We start from the raw sequence: 20,029 nt of genomic DNA, 5'->3' as shown, positions 1-20,029 counted from the left end.
AGAATTTTTCCATTGCGCCACTGGCCCGCTACATAAAGCCAGAATTTTTAATGGTGTTATATAAGAGAAGTTTTAGTCTTTATATATATCTCAGATTGTACATTTGGCACATTTTGTCTCCTGCATTGTATTGTTTAAAAAAGGCAGAGGTATATGAATTCTAGGATAAGTTATAACGTGGGAGAGGATGTCTAAATGGATTTCTCATGGCTGTCCATTCTAGTGAAACTATGGTAAAATAAGTATGTTTTATTAATTGTTTGAGAAATTTAAATGAGTTTTCCATTCTCTCATTTTGAAATTCTCTTTTTGATTTCTGCTTTATATGTAAGTTGATGTCTACTACCAATGTATATAATTAACGGTGGAATGATTTTTTTCATATTATTTTTGGGCAACAAAAGGTTTTTTTTTTTTCCTCCCAAAAAAGGAATGAGGTATTAGATCTAATGTTTGTCGGCTATATTTTAAGTTATTAAGATTAAGTTACTCTTCACATATTAATACTTCACAGAGTCATGGAATTTTTTTTGTGCCCTTCTGTAATAGGGCTCAATTCTTTTTTTCTTGGTTATCCTCTTTTTTCTTTTTTTAAAAAACTTTTCCACATCTTATAGGAATTGCTGGTAATTAAAGCACTGCTGTGGAGAAGGTTCACTGCCAGAATGTCTCAGAGCCTTTGAGAAAGCAGTAACACTGATCTTACTCCTTTCCATTTTGGGTATCTCTAGAAATTTTGGGTAGTGGAGTATGGTTGTAAGTTCCTGTTGCATTTTAAACGTCTTTAAGACTAACTGCAGAATTACAATTTTTCTGTTGGGATGATGAATAGGCTTCTTAAATTAATATTCAAGGACCACAGGTCTGTCTCCAAATTAATTTGACTCTCTTATCTTTTCCTTTAATGAAGCTGCTGCTCCACTCAAACTTGGCTGTTTGGAGATTTACACCTTTGTGTGTTTGCTTCACTATTTTTTCCCTCCTTTTGGCTCCTAACCCTCCAAAACTGAATATAATTGCTTATCTAAGTTACATTCATTCTTTAAGGCTTTAATATACTTTTATTAGCCATTTCTATCACTTGTTTTTGGAAAGTGTTCCTTTTTCTCTATATCAAACAGTATTTCTCATATTGTTTCTAAGGAATTCACTTATTAATATGTTTGTGGAAAAGTATATGAAATAAGTATTTGACCAAATCCTAATCCTACATTAAAAACCTAGTTCTTAAATAATGTTGGAGACAGTTTTTAATAGAACTTCAATTTCTTTGAAATGGAGAACTTTTATTGAGATAAATGGAAGGCTACATATATCTAACCTAAATTTTAAAATAGAGTATGTTTTTTCAAACCATCACCTTTTTTGTTATTCCAGTTCAACCTTGCTGGCTTTTATCATGGAGTTGTTGAAGAACTCAATTGCTATGCAGGAGCAGATGCTTGCCAGTAAGGGCTTCTTGGTAATAGGATACAGTCTTGAAAAGGTAAAGTAGGAAATATTTTCTGTTTTTGATTCTTAATTTGCAGGCCATGTACTTTTCTCCTAAGAGGTTAAGAAATTCTGTCTGCAGGTATATCTCTTTGGTTATAGAAAATTACCTAAATTAAAGTAACATTTTCTTGTTTTACCTTGCCTCCATTCCTCTAATAAGGAAATGTGAGGGCCGGCCCGTGGCTCACTCGGGAGAGTGTAGTGCTGATAACACCAAGGCCACGGGTTCGGATCCCTATATAGGGATGGCCATTTAGCTCACTGGGAGAGCGTGCTGCTCACAACACCAAGTCAAGGGTTAAGATCCCCTTAAAGGTCATCTTTTTTTAAAAAAAAAAAAAAAAAAGGAAATGTGGTCATGAGCCTCATGGCATCTTTAACTGTGAGCATGGTTTGGGGGCCACCTTTTTTCTGGTATAGAGGCTATAATTTACTTACCTTGCATTGAATCAGTAGTGTACTTTTCTTTGCAGTCTTCCAAATCCCATGTCAGCAGAGCGGTACTTGAACTTTGCCTTGCATTTTCAAAATACCTGAGTAATCTGCAGAATGGGATGCCCCTACTCAAGCAATTGTGTGATCACATTCTTCTTAATCCTGCTATATGGATTCATACCCCAGCCAAGGTAAATTGATATTGATTTTGTATTTTACTATCTTTGTGAATTTTTTATGCTTGAGAAGAGTGATAATTATGAGGATTTTCTTTTATCCTTTTACATACTTTTCTGTAAGGTTTCAGTGGTTTGCATTTTTTTGACTAAGCATTCTCTTTCTTTCCAGGAAAATATGCAAGTCAGTATATATTTTCTTTTTCCTTTTTTGTAAAGCAGTGTCATCATTTAAAAAAATGCAGCTATGGTCTTTATGTTTTGCTGTTAAGTCAAATCAAGTTTTATTTGAGATAGATTTTGTTTACTAAATATAAATCAAAGTTGGACAGTTCTAATGTAAATAAAATGTTTCCTAGCAACTGTAGCTCTGTTCTATTGCAAATATGCACCTGTTTTTTCCCATTCCTTAACAAGTCTCTCTGCTCTCACTGTCTCCCTCCTTTTTACACACTTTGCTTTCCATCAACATGATGAATTTCTGAATTTCACTGAAACATCACTCTTTCCTTGAAGGCATGATATACTGGTCTCATTTAATCATTTTAATTTCACCTTAATTCATATTTTAATAATATGTTTTTACAAAATAATTTTTTTAGTACTGTGACAACAAAGCAATACTTCTATGTGAATATAAATGAGTTCATGATAGTGTATGAGCAAAATCTTCAGTAAGTCCAAATGTATTAAGTTGTCCTGAAAATTCAATAGTGGCTTAATAGTGTTAAGCAGAACTTGAAACCAAGAAATTTTTGTTAAATTGCATAATCGTATTCATCTTGTCTACAAGTTTTATTTTATTAGAAGTTGTGTTATTTCAAATGCATTATTTTCCTCTCTCTCTCCCTCCCCCTTTTGGTCCACTTGCAGTGCATATCATTGTTTAGGTTGAAATACCACATAACTTACTCTAATAGAAAAAAAGTCTGCAAAGGTTTTTGCTTTTCTAGAGTCATAATATCTTATTTTCAGCTAGTCTTTTCAAATGTTAAACAGAAAAACAGCTGCTGACTCTGATTGCCATTTGGAAATAATCAGAGGAGGCAGCTGGAGGTTGTAGCTTTTTATCTGCAGGTTAAATGTGACCTCTTTCTCTTCCATGACCCTCAGTCTTATTTCTTTTCAAGGATTATTTCACGTAACTTTTAAAACTTTTTACTAGACACTTTTTTGTCTTACTAACCAGCATATTTGTAAGGCTTTGTGTCTCTTTTGATGTGGTCAGAAAACCTCTTATTAAATGCTTAGTTGTAGGGGAATTTTTAAAAATGTCATCATATGATTTCCTTAGGTTCCTAATGTTATTATACTCTATTTGTTACCTTCTACTTTTAATAACTTTTCTTAATTTCCTTTTTAGAGTTTGCAATTGATTTGATAATATTGAACTTGCCTCTTTTTCAGCTGTCTGCTTTATGTATCCATGAGGGGCTTCATCTGCTTTTATTTTATCGTGAAGGTAGTTATCACGGAGGTTAGATACATATTTTGTTAGACTTGAAGGTCATGTAGCTTGCTGGGAGGATGGGGGAAGGAGCCCTTTAAGAAAAATAATACAGTATAATGCACACAAAATTAGTTTTAGGGTCTTGGAAGGAACATTTATAGATGGGTGATCATAAAATTTAAACTTCATTAGCTTCGTGGTAAATCTACATCTGGTTACCAAAGTCAAAGGTCTGGATACATGAATCAACCTTTCATTTGCAAAAGGGAGCTAACAATGATTTATGATTTCTATTTATCTTAGATTTGCTTAGAGACAATCTTTTAATGACCTAGCAGGTGATAAGAATTTTCTTGTCTATAAAGGTCCTTTGATGACTCAACAAGTATTTGTTGGATGACTCCTTTATGCTGGGCCCTGTGAATACAGTGGTGAACAAGACAGACTTGATTCTTGCTCTTATAGAATTTAGATCTAGTGGGAAAGACAGATGTTAACACACAATTTGTATGGTTAGTGGATAATATAATGAGTTAATGAGGGAAGGATTATTCGTAGTTAGCACATGATTAATCTTGATTGAGGTCCTCACTTTCATTCATCTCTATATGTTGCTATTCTATTCATTTTTCTTTAGCCACAGTATTCTCAATAGACTGATTTTCTCCAGTTTTCCATTTTTTGGGTCTAATTTATCACTTTTCTGCCAGAATTCTTTTATGTAATTAATGTATAACTCTCATCAGATCACTTCTTAGCTCTAAAACTTTTCATGGTTTCCCACTGTTTTCAGAATGAACTAGTTCCTTATCTAACATTAAACCTTCATGTCGGTTCTCCTTTCTAGGTTTTCTAGCTTAACTCAAATATTCTCAGGTTAGCACATACTGAAAGTTTTCCCTAGAGCAGTGGTTCTCAGTCTTGGCTGTTGACAGAATCAGTTGGGGGAGGTTTTTAAAAACAAATACAAAAACAGAATTCCACCTTCTCCATCTGAGATTCTGATTTCATTGGTCTGGGATGGGACCTAGGCATCAGTATTTTTTTTAAAAAAAAAGTTTTATAGGTATTTTAATATGCAGTGAAGATTGAGAACCATTGTTCTAGATATAGGGAAATCTTTTATTTCAACCATCATTTTCTTTGTTTGAAATTTCCTTTCTTGTTCTGTCTGCCTATCCTGCTATTCATCTTCAAAGCCTATCTTAATACCTACTTTATTAGTGAAGCTTTTCTTTGCTATCATAGTTTCTCTGGACTCTGAATTTATAGTATTTATTTATTTATTTTTCACCTTATTTTTAATTTTTTAAATTTTTATTGAATCAAAATTGATTGTACATATTTTGGAGGTTCAACATTGAGATATGTTGATCAAATCAATATTACTAGCATTATATATTGTTACAAATTGTACTTATTCTTTATGCCCCTTGTCCAATCTCTCCCTATCCCCCTCTGCCTCCCCCTCCCACCACTGATAACCCTAGATTTCTTCTCTCCTTCTGAAAGAATAATGGTTACTCTGTTGATTTGTTGCCTGGATGATCTGTGCAATACTGAGAGGTATGATCTGGTCCCCCAGTATTATCATAGAACAGCTGCTTCTTCTGTCACTCTGAAATGGGCTTTGTGGAGAGAGACATCCTTTTCTTGTCTTTATCTCTGCTGGTTACTCTCCTTGTGTCAGTGCACTCCAGTGGCTGGTGGACCATCTGGGTGGTTGTGGCATCTTTCACAGCAGTCATGGTTATTGTGGTGGCTGTGGTGGGACACCCAAATGGAGGTGATGTTTTTGGTGTGTTCCTTGGTGCTGGCAATGTGCCTGGTTGTGGGGAGTGTCTGGTCCTCAGCTCCATGCCTTGGGTCCCCATTGGGCCCTGGGGCACTGGCGCGGTGTGCCTGGTTATGAGAGGGGGGTCTGGTCCCCTTCTCCATGCCTCGGGTTCCCAGGCAGGCCCCAAGGCACTGGTTGTGTGAGTGGTTGTGGGTAGGATTCCTGTCCTGGGCTCCATGCCTCATGTCCCCTGGTGGGCCCCAAGGCACTGGTGGTGTGCCTTGCCGGAACTTGTTTTTTTCTCCCTTGCTTACTTCTAACACGGGGGAACTTCCTGTGGGAACCAGTACTTGAGCTGTGTGGTTGAGCTAAATTGTTGCTTTGCTGCTTTTTCCCTAGGGAGGGCTTTTTGTGCAGCTCAGGGTTTAATGGTTGACCTTATCTCGACTTCTGCTCTCCAGAGTCTCGGTGCACCTGGGTTGTGTAGAAACTCTGATCTGGGCCTGGGTCTCCTCATCAAACTGCACCCCATGTAATTCCGCACTCCTGACCAGTCTCCTGTGGGTGGTCCTGTGCTGACTTGGGGTGGATCAGCTGTCCTTGCTGTGTCCCGTGCTCCCCTGGTGGACCGTCTCCCCCACCTTCTGTGCTCCAAACACTTCACGTGGAACAGGCCCTGCACTGGTCGCCTGAGATGACTCACAGGCCTCTGAATGGCTCCCCCTTTTCAGCTGTTCTGGCTCCTCAGTCTTGCGTGGGTCCACGGGAATCCCACTAGTGGTCCTGCTATCCCAGGGGCCACCAAGGTCCTCTTCTCCCCCACCGCCTCCAAGCAACTCCATCTGAAGGGCACAGCTGTGGCCTCCACTGTCTCTTGCTCCATGCACTCAGCAGCTCCAGCATCAAGGTGGCTATGGCCTGAAATGCGCAGAGCAGTTTTTCCTTTCTCATAGTGGTTTCTCCTGCCTTCATGAACTCCATAGGTCTCTCCTCCTTTTCCCCTGAGCTCCAGTGGCCCCAGCTTGGCTGATGTTACATTTTTATAGTTGTAAATTAGTTGATTTGTGTGAGAGAGTGATGCTGGGGACCATCTGTTCTGCCATCTTGACCAGAACCTGAATTTATAGTATTTAATAGCTCTGTGCCACTCAATTGTGTATTGCCTCATGACCTTTTTTATGTCAGTAGTCATATTTATTATCTTTGATTTTTTGCTTAATTTTGTACTTTTCATCTTCTCAACTGAATTTCTGCTACTGAGGGACAGCCTATGTGCCATTTTATTCCTGTAATACAGTGCTATGTGTAAAGGTAGATATACGTATTTGCTGAATGACTAAAGTAACGTGATTAAGAATTTGAACCATGTCGTAGGAAGTGTATAATATTGCTTCGGTGAGAAGTAGATTGGACTTATCCATTTGAACAGCAGTAGCTACGTCAAAATAATTTTATCTTTCAGCAAATCAGTAGATTACATGTCTTTCTAAACTAGTCATCTTCTAAGCCCCACTTTAAAGAAATTTTAAATTTTAATTGACACACTGTAATTATACGTACTTATGGGATACAGTCTGAGGTTCTGATACATATATATGTTGTATAATAATCAGGTTAGGATAGTTAATGTATCTGTCACCTCATGCATTTATCTTTTTTTTGTGGTGAAAACATTCAAAAGCCTCTCTTCTAGATGTTATGTACTTTACAAAATTAAGTTCCAGTTTTAGGTGATTCAGAATCTGCCACTTTTCACCATGTAGTATTACTAATTGACTCCCTCATTCATTTAACCTTGACTGTTTATTTGTAGGGCATCTGGAAGATAGGTACCTAATTTTTGCTTTCTAAAGAAATCTGTAGGTGATACTGAGGTATTTTGCAGGGTTGGAAATGAAAATGCCCCCATTGTTCAGGAGGGTAGCATGAAAGTTCAGTTGTAAATGATCAGGAGTAGTTTGGTCTGTGGTCAAGGGGAGAATATATCTATACTTTTTCATATGAACTGGCTCGTTAGTTCAGTTGGCTAGAGTGTGGTGCTGATAATACCAGGTCTAGGGTTTGATGATCCCTGTACTTGCCAGCCGCCAAAAACAAAAAAAAGTTCATTTTATAAAAAATATTCACTAGCAATAAAATGAAAAATTCTTCCTTTCAACATGAGAGTAGAGCAAAAGCAGTCCTTATTTTGTATTGCTCTAAGTACTGGAGTTTAGTTGTTGGTGAATTTTAGAGCCTAATTTTACTGAAATTTTGTTTTAAAATGTGCAGTGATGGGGTAGAACTTACATTCTTTGTTTTCTCTTATTAACAGCTTATATTTTGAAGTTAATATGAACATTTATAAGTTCTTATGTATTTATTTAGACTATTTATAAATAAGACTAGTGGAATTCTTTCCTGTTGGGGAGACATGATAGACATGGTTAGATATTATAATGTTATGATTAAAATACTAGGTTAGAATCTTTGTAGTAAAGAGCTACTGTAACAGAATTCTATTTTTCTGATAAATATTCCTAAAGATAAATGTTACATTTTTCTATGGTTTTCTTTCTTTTGATTTATTCCTATCTTTTTTCTTTTGAGTTACTTCTACTTTTTTTTTCTTTTGAGTCATTTCAGCTTTTAATTTTATGCAAAACAAAGAAAAATACTACCTCTTTATTTATTTTTTATTTTTTATTTTTTTGTCTTTTTCGTGACCGGCACTCAGCCAGTGAGTGCACTGGCCATTCCTATATAGGATCCGAACCCGCGGCGGGAGCGTCGCTGCGCTCCCAGCGCCGCCGTGCTCCCAGCGCCGCACTCGCACCACGGGCTCGGCCCAATACTACCTCTTTATAACAACTATGCATAGCATAAGTAATAAGTATTATAAAGAAGTTGCGTATGCCAATGAATAAATTGCTGATTGCTAAATAGGAATCAAAGAGGTATTTCCATGGAATAGTGCTGCAAAATTCAATATATTTGGGGTACTGACTTTATAATGCTACTGTAAAAGAAAAAATTGCAAGGCTTGGTTTTATAAGGCGTATGTGTGTGTGTGCTTGTGTGGCAGTGGATTATGTGTTATCTAACATGGATGTTATTAACCTCAGTGTCTTACTTTTTGGAGCAAATATGATGCAAATAAAGCATCCAGAGGGTGTTACTGGAAACGGGTAAAATGCTGGTGGAATTTTTTGATATAAGTTCTTCATTTTCATTCTGTAGGTTCAGTTGATGCTCTATACTTACCTGTCCACGGAATTCATTGGTACAGTCAACATATATAATGCCATTCGGAGAGTTGGAACAGTGCTTCTCATCATGCACACACTGAAGTACTACTACTGGGCAGTGAATCCTCAGGATCGAAGTGGTATCACCCCAAAAGGATTAGGTATGTCACCTCTGTCTATGCATTATTTTACACATATGCCAACTCAGGATTTTGGTTTTTGTTTTTTGTTTTAACCCATATTATTCTGGCAGTTTTTAAAAACTCATTTTGGCAAAATTTTATTTTAATCTTACTGATTCGAACAGTTAGTTTTTCCTAAATTGTGATTGCCAGTGGTTAATAACTTGTTTGTTTTATGGAATAACACTACTTGTGCTGGTTTGAGTTGTTTGGAGAGCAAGTATGACTAGCATGGTTGTTGTAAGGCACTGAAAATGAGAAGAAATTCTTAATTAATTACTGGTATTGATGCTGATCAGTTATCACAATGAAATTAACTGAAAACTGTTTTCGAGAGATGGTGTTTTTTTGCAGAAGTACAAGGTATCTGCTTCTAATAAAGATATAATGAAATTACAATATTTCAGTAATTATTTTCCTTCATAATCAGGACGAACTTACTGAAAGGGTAATATTCATTTGTCATGTTAGCAGTTTGTGGAAGAGGGCAAAATAAAACTTGACACATGGTGGCTCTTTTTGTTGTGACTGTTGCAAAACCTGCTTTACACAGGCTTATGTCAAAAAAAGGAGTTGATCAGCTCATATTAATTGGCAATTTCAGGTACAACTTGGTTCAGAGTATGGCCATTGGACCTAATTTGTCTCTCTACATTTACCAGTTCTTCTATGTTGCTGTTTTCACGTATTCTTTCACTTTGTAGTAAGTGAGCAACCAGTCCACCCTCTCATTCTTACAACTTTAAATCCAGGAAAAGAGCATCTGCCTATATGAAGCATTTCCAGCAAAAGTCTCTTTTAGTCTCTTTGTATCTAATTGGCTCTGATTGCATTGTGTGCCCATCTCTGTTGTGGTAACTCTTCTGAATGCCCAGACATAGAGGTGTACCCCACATTGAAATACATGGCCTGACAGTGAGGATGGATTCAGTCTCTTGATAAAAATTAAGGACTATTGCTTGAAATTAGGAAATAGATGCTGAGGAGTCGAATAGTATACATCCTGATTGTAGAGTTTGGTTGTTGAGTGATTTACAAAGACAAGGTTTCGTATTTACATAATACTTTTTATAGCACTTTCAAAATAAACTTGTTTTATTCTCAGAGAATATAGTTTCTATAATTTAGAAAGCTGTAAGGACTCAAAGAAGTTGTATGATTTGTTGAAGCCGGCAAGATTGTGGCAGATCTAGAACCAGGTCAGAATTTCTTGATGGCTATTTTGTGATGCTCTAGATGAATCATGTACTGTCCGGGGTGCTAATTTTGTATTCTGGTCTTCATTTCATAACTGACTAATGACCTTGGGAAAATCTCATATTTCAAATGAGAGAGCTGGACAAATTTTGTGATTCTATTCTAACTCTTTAGCTTATTCTTAATTATCATGTGGAACAAATTTAAATTATTTTCTTTCTGTTTTAACTGATCTGTTCAAGGTCATGGTGGTCCTATCCTCTGGTGGTCTAGGAAATAGCTGTAAATAGTTGTTAGTAAAATTGTAGAATATATGAGTCAAACAGGTACCTAACTTAGGATCCTAGAACAATGGGTATTTGGTTTCAAAAGGTTTCTACTTGGGAATTATATGTTTAAGACAAGAAAATTGACTTAATGTGAGCCATGTGCGACCAAGGACTTTTCAAAGTACAGAAGGAGATGTCAGAGGGAGTCCACGTAATGTTTCCCTTCCTCATGAATGATAATGTGTGGTGATGCATGCTTTTGAAATTTTTATATTTCTTACTGAATTCACATATAATATTAAAGTTTAGATTTTCCTTTGTGAACATCTGTTACCTTATTAATACTCTTAGAGTATTTTAAAACAAAATGTAAGTGTATATTATTATTGAATACACATTATATTTGTTTATGTGTTACCACATTTTTCTATTTTGGAAATCCTTTGATCTATTCAAAATACAAATTTCTTTGTTATAGTTTCAACATTACCTATTTTGTACTTTTGGAGTATTGCTTGTGAGATTGAATGCTTATCTTTCTACAGCCATAAAAGAGAGCTGACTGTTTAGGAGACTGACCTGTATGTTTCTTATAAATAAATGGGAAAACTATTGGGAATGAGAATTTTATACTTTTAGACAGCTTTGAGGACTTTGAAATACTAAATGTCTATATGTGTTTTTTTAAAGATGGACCACGACCTAATCAAAAAGAAATACTTTCTCTACGAGCATTCTTGTTGATGTTCATTAAGCAGTTAGTGATGAGGGTGAGTCATTATTGCTTATCTGATAGCATGCTGTGTATTGTAGCTTATAACTTAGTATAAAATCAATCTTAGTGTATATATTCTTTGCTTTCTTGGTAGGGTTACACATTGGAAAATGCTTTGAAAGATGTTTGTTTCCTTGCTCGTATTTTTGTTCTTTCTTTTGGGCATATGTGGGTATAAATTATTGTAGAATTGGAGATTGGTAATTGTAATATGTTATATGAATTTCTGTAGGAGCTTGACTGTATTCATTCTTTGATTTAGCAAATATTTACTGATTTTCTATTAAGTACTATGTGCTATTCTTGGCACTGGAGATATAGTAGTCAATAAAGCTCCTAAAGGAGGTTTCATTTTTTAGTGGGGGCTCCTTGTGCCTGACATTCAAATTTTGAGAAATATTATTTCTGTACATATATACCAGATAGGTTCATCAGCCTTTAGAATTGATCATATTTTGTCCCTTTTCATTCTATTATATGTAAAGCAAAATTTCATACTATTTTTAAAGAAGATGTTTTGGTTTTATAAGATAGCAATATGTAAATGTATTTGTTGCCAATATTTTATTCAGTATTTTCCTAAGTCATTTTATTTCTTATTCTTTACGTTATACTTTATTAGCTGTCACATAATATTTTGGCAAGAAGACCTTACTTTTAGTATATCTTTCAGACTCAGATACCTTATTTCCTCTTATAAAAAAATTTATCTCTTTAATTGTCTGTTTTTTACTCTTTCCCAGTGTGTACTTTTTTTGTTTCCTAATTCTCTTTATTTATTTCTTTATTTTGACATTGAAACTTTATGATTAATATATTGATAGACTAGGTTGGAAATTTTCATACCGAGCACATATTTAAAGTGTTTTCCCCACCAGAATTATTATTCAAGTTTTAGGTGCTTGATATTTTTTACTTGGTAATTTTAGAAACTGTTCATTTTATTCTCCAAATTTAATTTTAAACAGAAAAGTCTTTTTCTGTATTTAGAGGAGTGGCAGGTGTGGATATCATTCTTTTATTTATCATTATTTATTTTTTTGCCTACTTCAGGATTTTTATAGCTCTACTAAATAAGCTACTTTACTATATAAAGTATTAAAAATAGGATATTGATGTCAAATATCTTTTGACTTCTGTTCGTTTTGGATACTGTATGTCTTTAGCGCTTCCTCAAATTTTTATTTTAAATTTAGATTATATGTTGCGTTATCTTTTTATATTTATAGCAGCTGACCAACTTGACAAATCTATATGTATATTAATTTCTCTTTTTAAAAATGTTTTTATATATAAGCATAAGATACTTGTATTATGTTTTTGAAGGATTCTGGAGTAAAGGAAGATGAACTACAAGCCATTCTTAATTACCTACTGACTATGCATGAGGTAATATTGGAGTTTCATATTTTGGCATTTTATTTTTTGAAGCTACATTATGGATTTTTATAAAAGTAAAAAAGTTAAAGAAATCTTCACTAATTATATGAGTATAAGGGGTAGTAAATGTGTCTAGGAATCAGATCTTAGCAATCTCTACTTAAATATTTTTTATTACTACAAGATGGCTCTGAGAATAATCATGAAAGACTTTAAAAAGTGTTAAAATTAGATTTCATTGAATTAGTAATAAAGTATATCAAAGCATACTTTCAGTATATTTCCAGGAACTGGTGTAACAGATGGAAAAATAGATTATTAAAATGACTTAAAATGATTGGATTTTAAAATTTATTACACAACCTTTCTACTGATTTTGCATGTTCAAACATTAAGTTAAACAGCTCTTTGTAATGAGATTTAAAATTATGTGGTTGAAAGGGAGGTTGAAAATTAAATAGGTTGAGATATCTGTTTCTTTTTTTCCCCTTTATTTTTTAGCACAGGGAAAATATATGCCAGTTATAATCTAACTAAATAATTTGATTAAATTAAAGTATAAATAAGTAAAATTTAGAAATTGATTGGATAGCATATGTCACAGCATTTTAGATGATATTTTACATTCCTATATTACAACTCGTGTCTTGTGAATTAATAAATGTTTTACTATAGAATAGTGCCTTCTTTAGTCATTAATAAATGAGAGATAATGAGCAAACCTATCTTTGTTAATTGGGGCATAAAAGAATGGCATAAATTTCTTGACTGGATCATATTTGACTTAAAATCATTAATGATTATGATTTTTTCCCACTTGATTAGGTTATTCTGATCTTTTAGGTTTTCCTGATTAAACGTAATAGTTGAAGAGTTTTCAATTGAATTTCCTAGTAATCTGTTAGTATATGTGATTTTGTTTTTCATTAACCCTGAGGGACCGAACAAATTACTTTGTAAGAGATAATCTGGAAGTCACAGTGATCCTCTGTTTTCTCTCAGTTTATTAATTCAGGGATCTTTTAGGTCCTTCAAATAATACTTTTCTAAAAGTTCAGTGCCCTAGCTTGAGATCATTTATCTCACTTATTGCAAATTAGATATATAAGTACCTTCTATAGCAAAAAATCAAAGCCAGTGAAGGAAAACCTAGAGTCAGGGCAACCAAGTTAACTAAGCTCTAATCGCTGCTTTCATTTTCCTTTTTGGATCAGTATTGCTCAAGTTTGCCCTAATGATATGCATACATAGTGGAATATCCAAAAAAGGCAGTGAAGGATTTTCATGAAGATTTTTTGGGGTCTAGAACTCATTTAGCCTGCAGTGCTGATGTTCTGTATATGTTATCCCGTTGTACCACATGTAGTAGTATGTTGACTCATAATGATCATCTTCATCTTTAATGCTGACAACAAATAATATACAAGAACTATCCAGTTATCATTTCCCCAAAAGAATAGAATTTCCCCAGATTCCCATTTCCCAAAAAGAATGTTCTTTAGAATAGTTTCTTGGGTGGCACAGTGAACAAAATATTCCAGGTTAAGTTTAGGAAATGATATAATACGTTGTCCCTTCACTACCACAGATTCACTACATTTTTTATCATATTAAAGGCTCTAATGTGTCTTGCTGTACCAAAAAAGAATCACTTAGTTAACTCCTCCCCCCAGTTTCTTGATGTATAAGCCTTCTTTTAAAAAACAAAACTGTTAAGTCAGATCTACTGTTTCTGTAGAATATGTTTTTGTAAATCTTGATTCAATATAACATAAAAGACAATTTATTTCTTTGATTAAGAAATTATTTGACTATTTGGTGATGTGTATTTGAGTTAGACAGATGAATGTGTATATTTAAAGAACACAATTGGTTTAAAACAGGCATATATTGCAGATACCAGTATGTCTACTTATTTTTCTGAAGTTGAAATTTCTATTGTTTGGGAAGTATTAGGTATTCAAATAAGTTCTTTTTTCCTCATTTTTATTTTAAAATTTCTAAAATGATTGTAGGATGACAATCTAATGGATGTCCTACAGCTGCTTGTTGCATTAATGTCAGAACATCCTAACTCTATGATTCCTGCTTTTGACCAAAGGAATGGGTTACGGTAAGAGTTTGTATGTTAAGAGTTTTAATGTATTTAATATTAGGGGTTAGTTTGAAAATATTGGGAAAATTCTTAAATATGAAAAGTATTATTTGATCTCATGAAATGAGTTTACAGCATGAAATGAGTTAAGATTTAAGACCCTTTTATTTCATGTCTTATGGTTTTGAAGGAATCTTTAATTATAGTGGCTGTGTTACTATTTAGTACTGTTTGTGAAGATAAATAATTCCAGTATTTTGTATGGTGTGTGCTATTGTAGAGCTATTGTAAGGCTGAATTCTTTAGCAGAGTTATGTTTAGGTCCTAGGACAGTCATATTCAATTGTGATCCAAGAGCAGCTCTCTATCCTCCCTTTGAAATACCACTTTCTCCACCTCCCAATTCAAATCATTATTGTATTAGTTTGCTTGGGCTGCCATAACCAAATACTATAGACTGGGTGGCTTACACAGTAGAAATTTATTTTCTTACAGTTCTGGAGACTGGAAGTCCAATATCAAGGTGCCAGCATCATTGGTGTTGGGTTGCAGACATCTTCCCTCTCACTGTGTCCTCACGTGGCAGTGAAAGAGAGCAGAACAAGCTCTCTGGTGACTCTTCTTATAGGGATGCTAATCGTATTAGATCAGGGCCACACCCTGATGACCTTATTTAACCTTAATTACTTCCTTAAAGGCCCCATCTGAATTTTGGGGATACACAAATATTTAGTCCATAGCAATCATCAGCAACAAAAACAATACCATTGTTTTATGTATAAGGAAGTTTAAAATCTTTAATTTAATGAAAAGGTTTCTGGGCCTCAGAAGTTTAACTACTGCTTTGAGTGATCAGCTACAGTAACTATGTAGTTATAATAAATTTCCCACATTGATCTTCTATTATAACTCCTTTATTTGGTATCTTTTAACATTCAATCTCTATAAGACAGAAATTGACTTTATTCATTATACTTACAGTCTTTTTTTTTTTTTTTTTTTTTTTTTGGTGGCTGGCCAGTACAGGAATTGAACCCTGGACCTTAGTGTTATCAGCATCACGCTCTAACCAACTGAACTAACTAGTCAACTTATTCATTATACTTAAACTTTGTATTTTCAGAGTTATCCAGAGAAACAGAACCATTAAGAGGGGGAGTGTGTGTGTGTGTATACACGTGAGAGTGAGATAGAGACAGAGACAGATTTATTTTAGAGAGAAAGAAACAAAGAAAAATTGAGAGGTTGAGAGAGAATGAGAGATTTATTTTAAGGGATTGGTTTACATAATTGTGGAGGCTGGCAAGTTGAAAGTCTGTAGGGTAGGCCGGCAGGCTGGAGACTGAGGAAAGAGTTGATGTTTCAGTTCAAGTCCCAAGGTGATCTACTGACAGAATTTCCTCTTCCTTTTTTCTGTTAAGGCATTCAGCTCGTTGAATGAGGCCCACATACCTTACGGAGGGTAATCTGCTTTATTCAAAATCTACTGATTTAAATTTAGTCTCATTCGAAAAATACCTTCACAGAAACATCTAGAGTAATGTTTGGCCAAATGTCTGGAAACCGTGGCCTAGCCTAGTTGACACATACAGTTAACTATTACAAGGTATAAAATAATTTATAGTTTGTCATTTACTTATAGTTTTACTGCCAAACAGAAATTACTTTCTATTTTCTTTCGCTACCATCTAATAATCCTTCCTTTGAAATAAATCAGATTACCCACCTAATTATTGATGAAACAGTATGAGTCACAAAGAGAAAGATACTGAAGAAAGAAGATTAAAAATCCTGAATAGTAGATAAGAACATGTGAAACAATTATTATGTATATTGTTCAGACACTTTAGGATTTTAAAGCAGAGTGATGCTTAATGTCCTTTTAAGTAAAGAAAAGTCCTTTAACTGTTTGGTCTTCATTAGTCAGGCAGCTTTAATTTGCTACCTTATCACTCTGTTCTAAGTACTGTGAGTTTTTATTTTAATAGATATTTGGCAAGTTTTTTTTTCTTCCTATCCAAGTATGTATTCATGAAACTTCACTGAACTACCCAATATCTGTCAATTTGCAATCTTTGGTTCATGGCCCCTGTGAGTATTGGTTTTCAGTAGGGTTTCCATACTTACTGTTTGTATTTTCATAAAATTTATATTTTCATAAAATAATATAGTCTTTATATTTATCAAGAAACTACAAAGGATGGATATTCTTAATAAGCATCTAGGCTTTTTCTAAGTTTGAAATCTTCCCTCTAATAAAAGTCAGACACTTTTTATTCTCAGTAGGCATGTTAACACAAAACAAACTAGGCTTGTAAATATTTTTATTACTTTTGTACACATTTCTTTCTTTCTTTCTTTTCTTTCTAAGCAGCAGGCCGGCATGGGAATCTCTTTTGTACATGTTACATGTTTATTAACTGAGTTTCAGAAAACGTTAAAAGGTTTATGTAAAGACTTAGTAGTTTTGTTTTTTGTTTTTGATCCCAAAGGATGTAATCTTATAACTTAATTTTCTTAGTATTTGTACAGATGTAGTGTATTTTGTGGATTAGTTTAGGATTTTACTAATTTTTATTTTAAAAATAGTTGCAAGGTAGCAAGATAGACATTTAAATATTAGTAAGCATTATTATTCTATTGAAAGTCTTAGCAGTGAAACTTTGTACTTATGTACTTTTAGTCTTCAGGTGTGAATTCTTGGTTCACAGTGGTTTCTCAGTTTCGCTAGGTCTGACTGACTTCTTTGTTCCTGTTGCTAACCCATCTTAACATCCACATCTTGCAGTTTTTTGATTTCTTTAATTTAGTGACCCTTACTGCCATTCTATTTAATATTTCCATTCCTGTTTTAAAAATCTAGGTCTTTTCAGCATAAGAATGTTTCTACATCAGAAATTTTAAACTCCAGTGTCTTACTCTTTCATCACAACCATCTGTCTCCCTCTATTTTTCTAATATCACTCTTACCCAATGCTCTTCAGCCTCCTGGAGACTTTTGTTTCTTGTTCTTGCTATTTTTATCCCAGATTGTCATATTTCCTCTGCTGTTGTCTACCTCCTTCCTAGCCTGGTTGATTGCTGGAACTGATGTCTAATGAAAACTCCCTTTGCCCTTGTCTTGTTATTATCTGCTCTTGAGAATTCTAATCTAGATCAGTCTCGGTAGGCACTGTCTCAGCTGCTGGGGAAAAAGTCGTGCGGCTGTGTAAGTTAAAATTATTATAAATTCACGATCTTTAAAGTCAGCTATACTTTTAACATTGTTAGACATTTTTATTTATTTCTTTAGATAAAATTCCAAGTTTTTTGCAACTCTTTCTCATTATTCTCAGCAGCAACAGCCTCATTTACTTTATTAAAGCTATAAAGGGGAAATTAGTTCAATTTCCATCTTTTTTCCCCAAAGGTGTGTATCAGAGCCCATTCTTACTTGGTTACGTCTAGAAGTCGTGGATAAGTCCTCCATCTTCCTGTTTATGGTTGTCCTGCCACCATTGCCCTTGATCATCTTACTTTCTGTTTCTTCTGTTCCTGCCTTTTGCTGACTGTTCCGTAAGGTTCTGTTTTTATAAATAAAATTTTGTTGGAGCACAGCCACTCCCATTCTTTTAAATATTGTCTATGGCTACTTACATGCTACAATGACAGAGTTGAAAGCTGTGACAGAAATGATATAGCCTACAAAACCTGAAATATTTACTGTCTCTTTACAGAGATGTTGGCCAACTCCTATGCTAAATAAATGCTAGAATATTTTTTTCCTTGACTGTTTTAAATCTCCTCTCCTTCTTATGTATTATTTCAGAGTTGGGTACAACTATAGCAAAATGCATCTTTATAACTATGGGAGTTTGGGTTAGATCCGTTTGTTTTTAATCTTGAATATGTAATGTATTATCTCATTTACTTGAGTCCATTTATTACCACAACAAAATTATTTGACTCAGTGTAGATTTCATTACTTTTTGCCACTATCATTTTACTTTCAATAGCTTTATTGTGACATAATTGACATACAATAAACTGCATGTTTAAAGTGTGCAGTTTGTGTGTGTATAAACCTGTTAAATCATCATCATGAATAACATAATGACAAATTTGTCATTGCCAAAAGTTTCCTCATGCCCCTTTGTAATTCCTCCTTTATACTGATCCCTAGGCTAACACTGGTGTACTTATTGTTACTGTAGATTCATATGTATTTTCTAGAATTTTATATAAATGGAATCATACAGTATGCATTTTTATTTGTCTGGCTTCTTTCACTCAGCATGAATTATTTTGAAATCCATGCATATTGTGGCATGTACCAATAGTTTATTCCTTTGTATTGTGGAAAGATATTTCATTGCATATATATACCACAAATTGTTTAGCCATTTACTGTTGATGAACTTTTGTTTTCAGTTTTTGGCTCTTGAAAACAAGCTTGCTGTGAACATTCATGTATAATTATTTTTATGGAGATATGCTTTCATTTATCTTGAGTATATACCTAGGAATGTAATGGCTGGGTCATATAATAGGTGTATATTTAATTTTTAGGTAACTGTACAAATGTTTTCTAAAGTGGCTGTTCCTACCAGCAGTATGAGAATTCCACTTGCTCCACATGCTCACCAACACTTGGTTTGGGTCGATCTTTAATCATTCTAATAGGTATTTGGTAGGATCCAATTCTGGTTTTAATTTGCATTTATTTCCCTGTTGGCATGCAATTGTGGTTCTCAGTTGTGTCCAACATCTTCTCATATGCTTATTTGCCTTCTGAATATATTTCTTTGGTGAAATGCTCAAGTATTTTACCCATTTTAAAATTGTTCTTGTTTTTCTATTATTGAGTTTAAGTATTCTTCATATTTTATGGATACAAATACTTTATCCGGTAAGTACTTTGCAAATATTTTCTTCCAGTCCGTGGCTTGTCTTTTAGTGCTCTTGACAGGGTCTTTCAAAGATTAGTAATTCTTCATTTTAATGAAGTCCTGTTTTCTTTTATAGATTGTGATATTGGTGCCATATCTGAGAAGTTCACAAATATTTTCTTCTGTGTTTTCTTCTAGAAGTTTTATAGTTCTAGGTTTCACATGTTAGTCTATGAACCATTTTGAGTTAATTTTTGTATATGATTAAGGTTCTTTTTTTAGAACAACAACAACAACATATGGCTATTCAGTTCTTCCAGCATCATTTGTTGAAAAGATTATCCTTTCTTCACCTTTATACTTTAGTTAAAAATTAATCAAACATATATATGGGTCTATTTTCTGTTCTTTCTATTTTTTCATTGATTTATTTGTCCATCTTGATGCCAAACCTGGACTGTCTTGATTACTGTAGCCGTAAGTTCAGATAGTGTGTTCTCCAACATTGTTCTTCTTTTTCATAGTTGTTTTTGCTATTTGCTTTTCCATGTGCACTTTAGAATTGGCTTACCAATTTCTATCAGAAAGTCTGCTATTTTGGTTGGGATTATGTTGAATCTATAGATCAATTAAAGGAGAAATAACATCTTAATAATATTGATCCAGAATAATGTTGATTCTGAACCATGAACATAGTATATCTC

At 34.1% G+C, this 20,029-nt stretch overlaps 1 protein-coding gene across 6 annotated transcripts in view; it reads left to right on the top strand.

Moving 5' to 3' along the window:
- LRBA (LPS responsive beige-like anchor protein) overlaps positions 1–20,029 on the top strand; it is a 754,439-nt gene that overhangs the window by 128,278 nt on the left and 606,132 nt on the right. For all 6 annotated transcript variants that reach the window (XM_063108839.1, XM_063108840.1, XM_063108844.1 and 3 more), the window contains exons 12-17: positions 1,378–1,486; positions 1,968–2,120; positions 8,552–8,720; positions 10,898–10,977; positions 12,309–12,371; positions 14,378–14,475. In XM_063108839.1, the coding sequence (XP_062964909.1) occupies positions 1,378–1,486; positions 1,968–2,120; positions 8,552–8,720; positions 10,898–10,977; positions 12,309–12,371; positions 14,378–14,475 (672 nt within the window). The remainder of the gene's footprint in view (positions 1–1,377; positions 1,487–1,967; positions 2,121–8,551; positions 8,721–10,897; positions 10,978–12,308; positions 12,372–14,377; positions 14,476–20,029) is intronic.

Source organism: Cynocephalus volans, chromosome 9 (genome assembly GCF_027409185.1).
Source record: "Cynocephalus volans isolate mCynVol1 chromosome 9, mCynVol1.pri, whole genome shotgun sequence".
NCBI lineage: Eukaryota > Metazoa > Chordata > Mammalia > Dermoptera > Cynocephalidae > Cynocephalus > Cynocephalus volans.
Note: the sequence above shows the minus strand (reverse complement) of the source record. Positions and strands in the feature narration are given on the sequence as shown.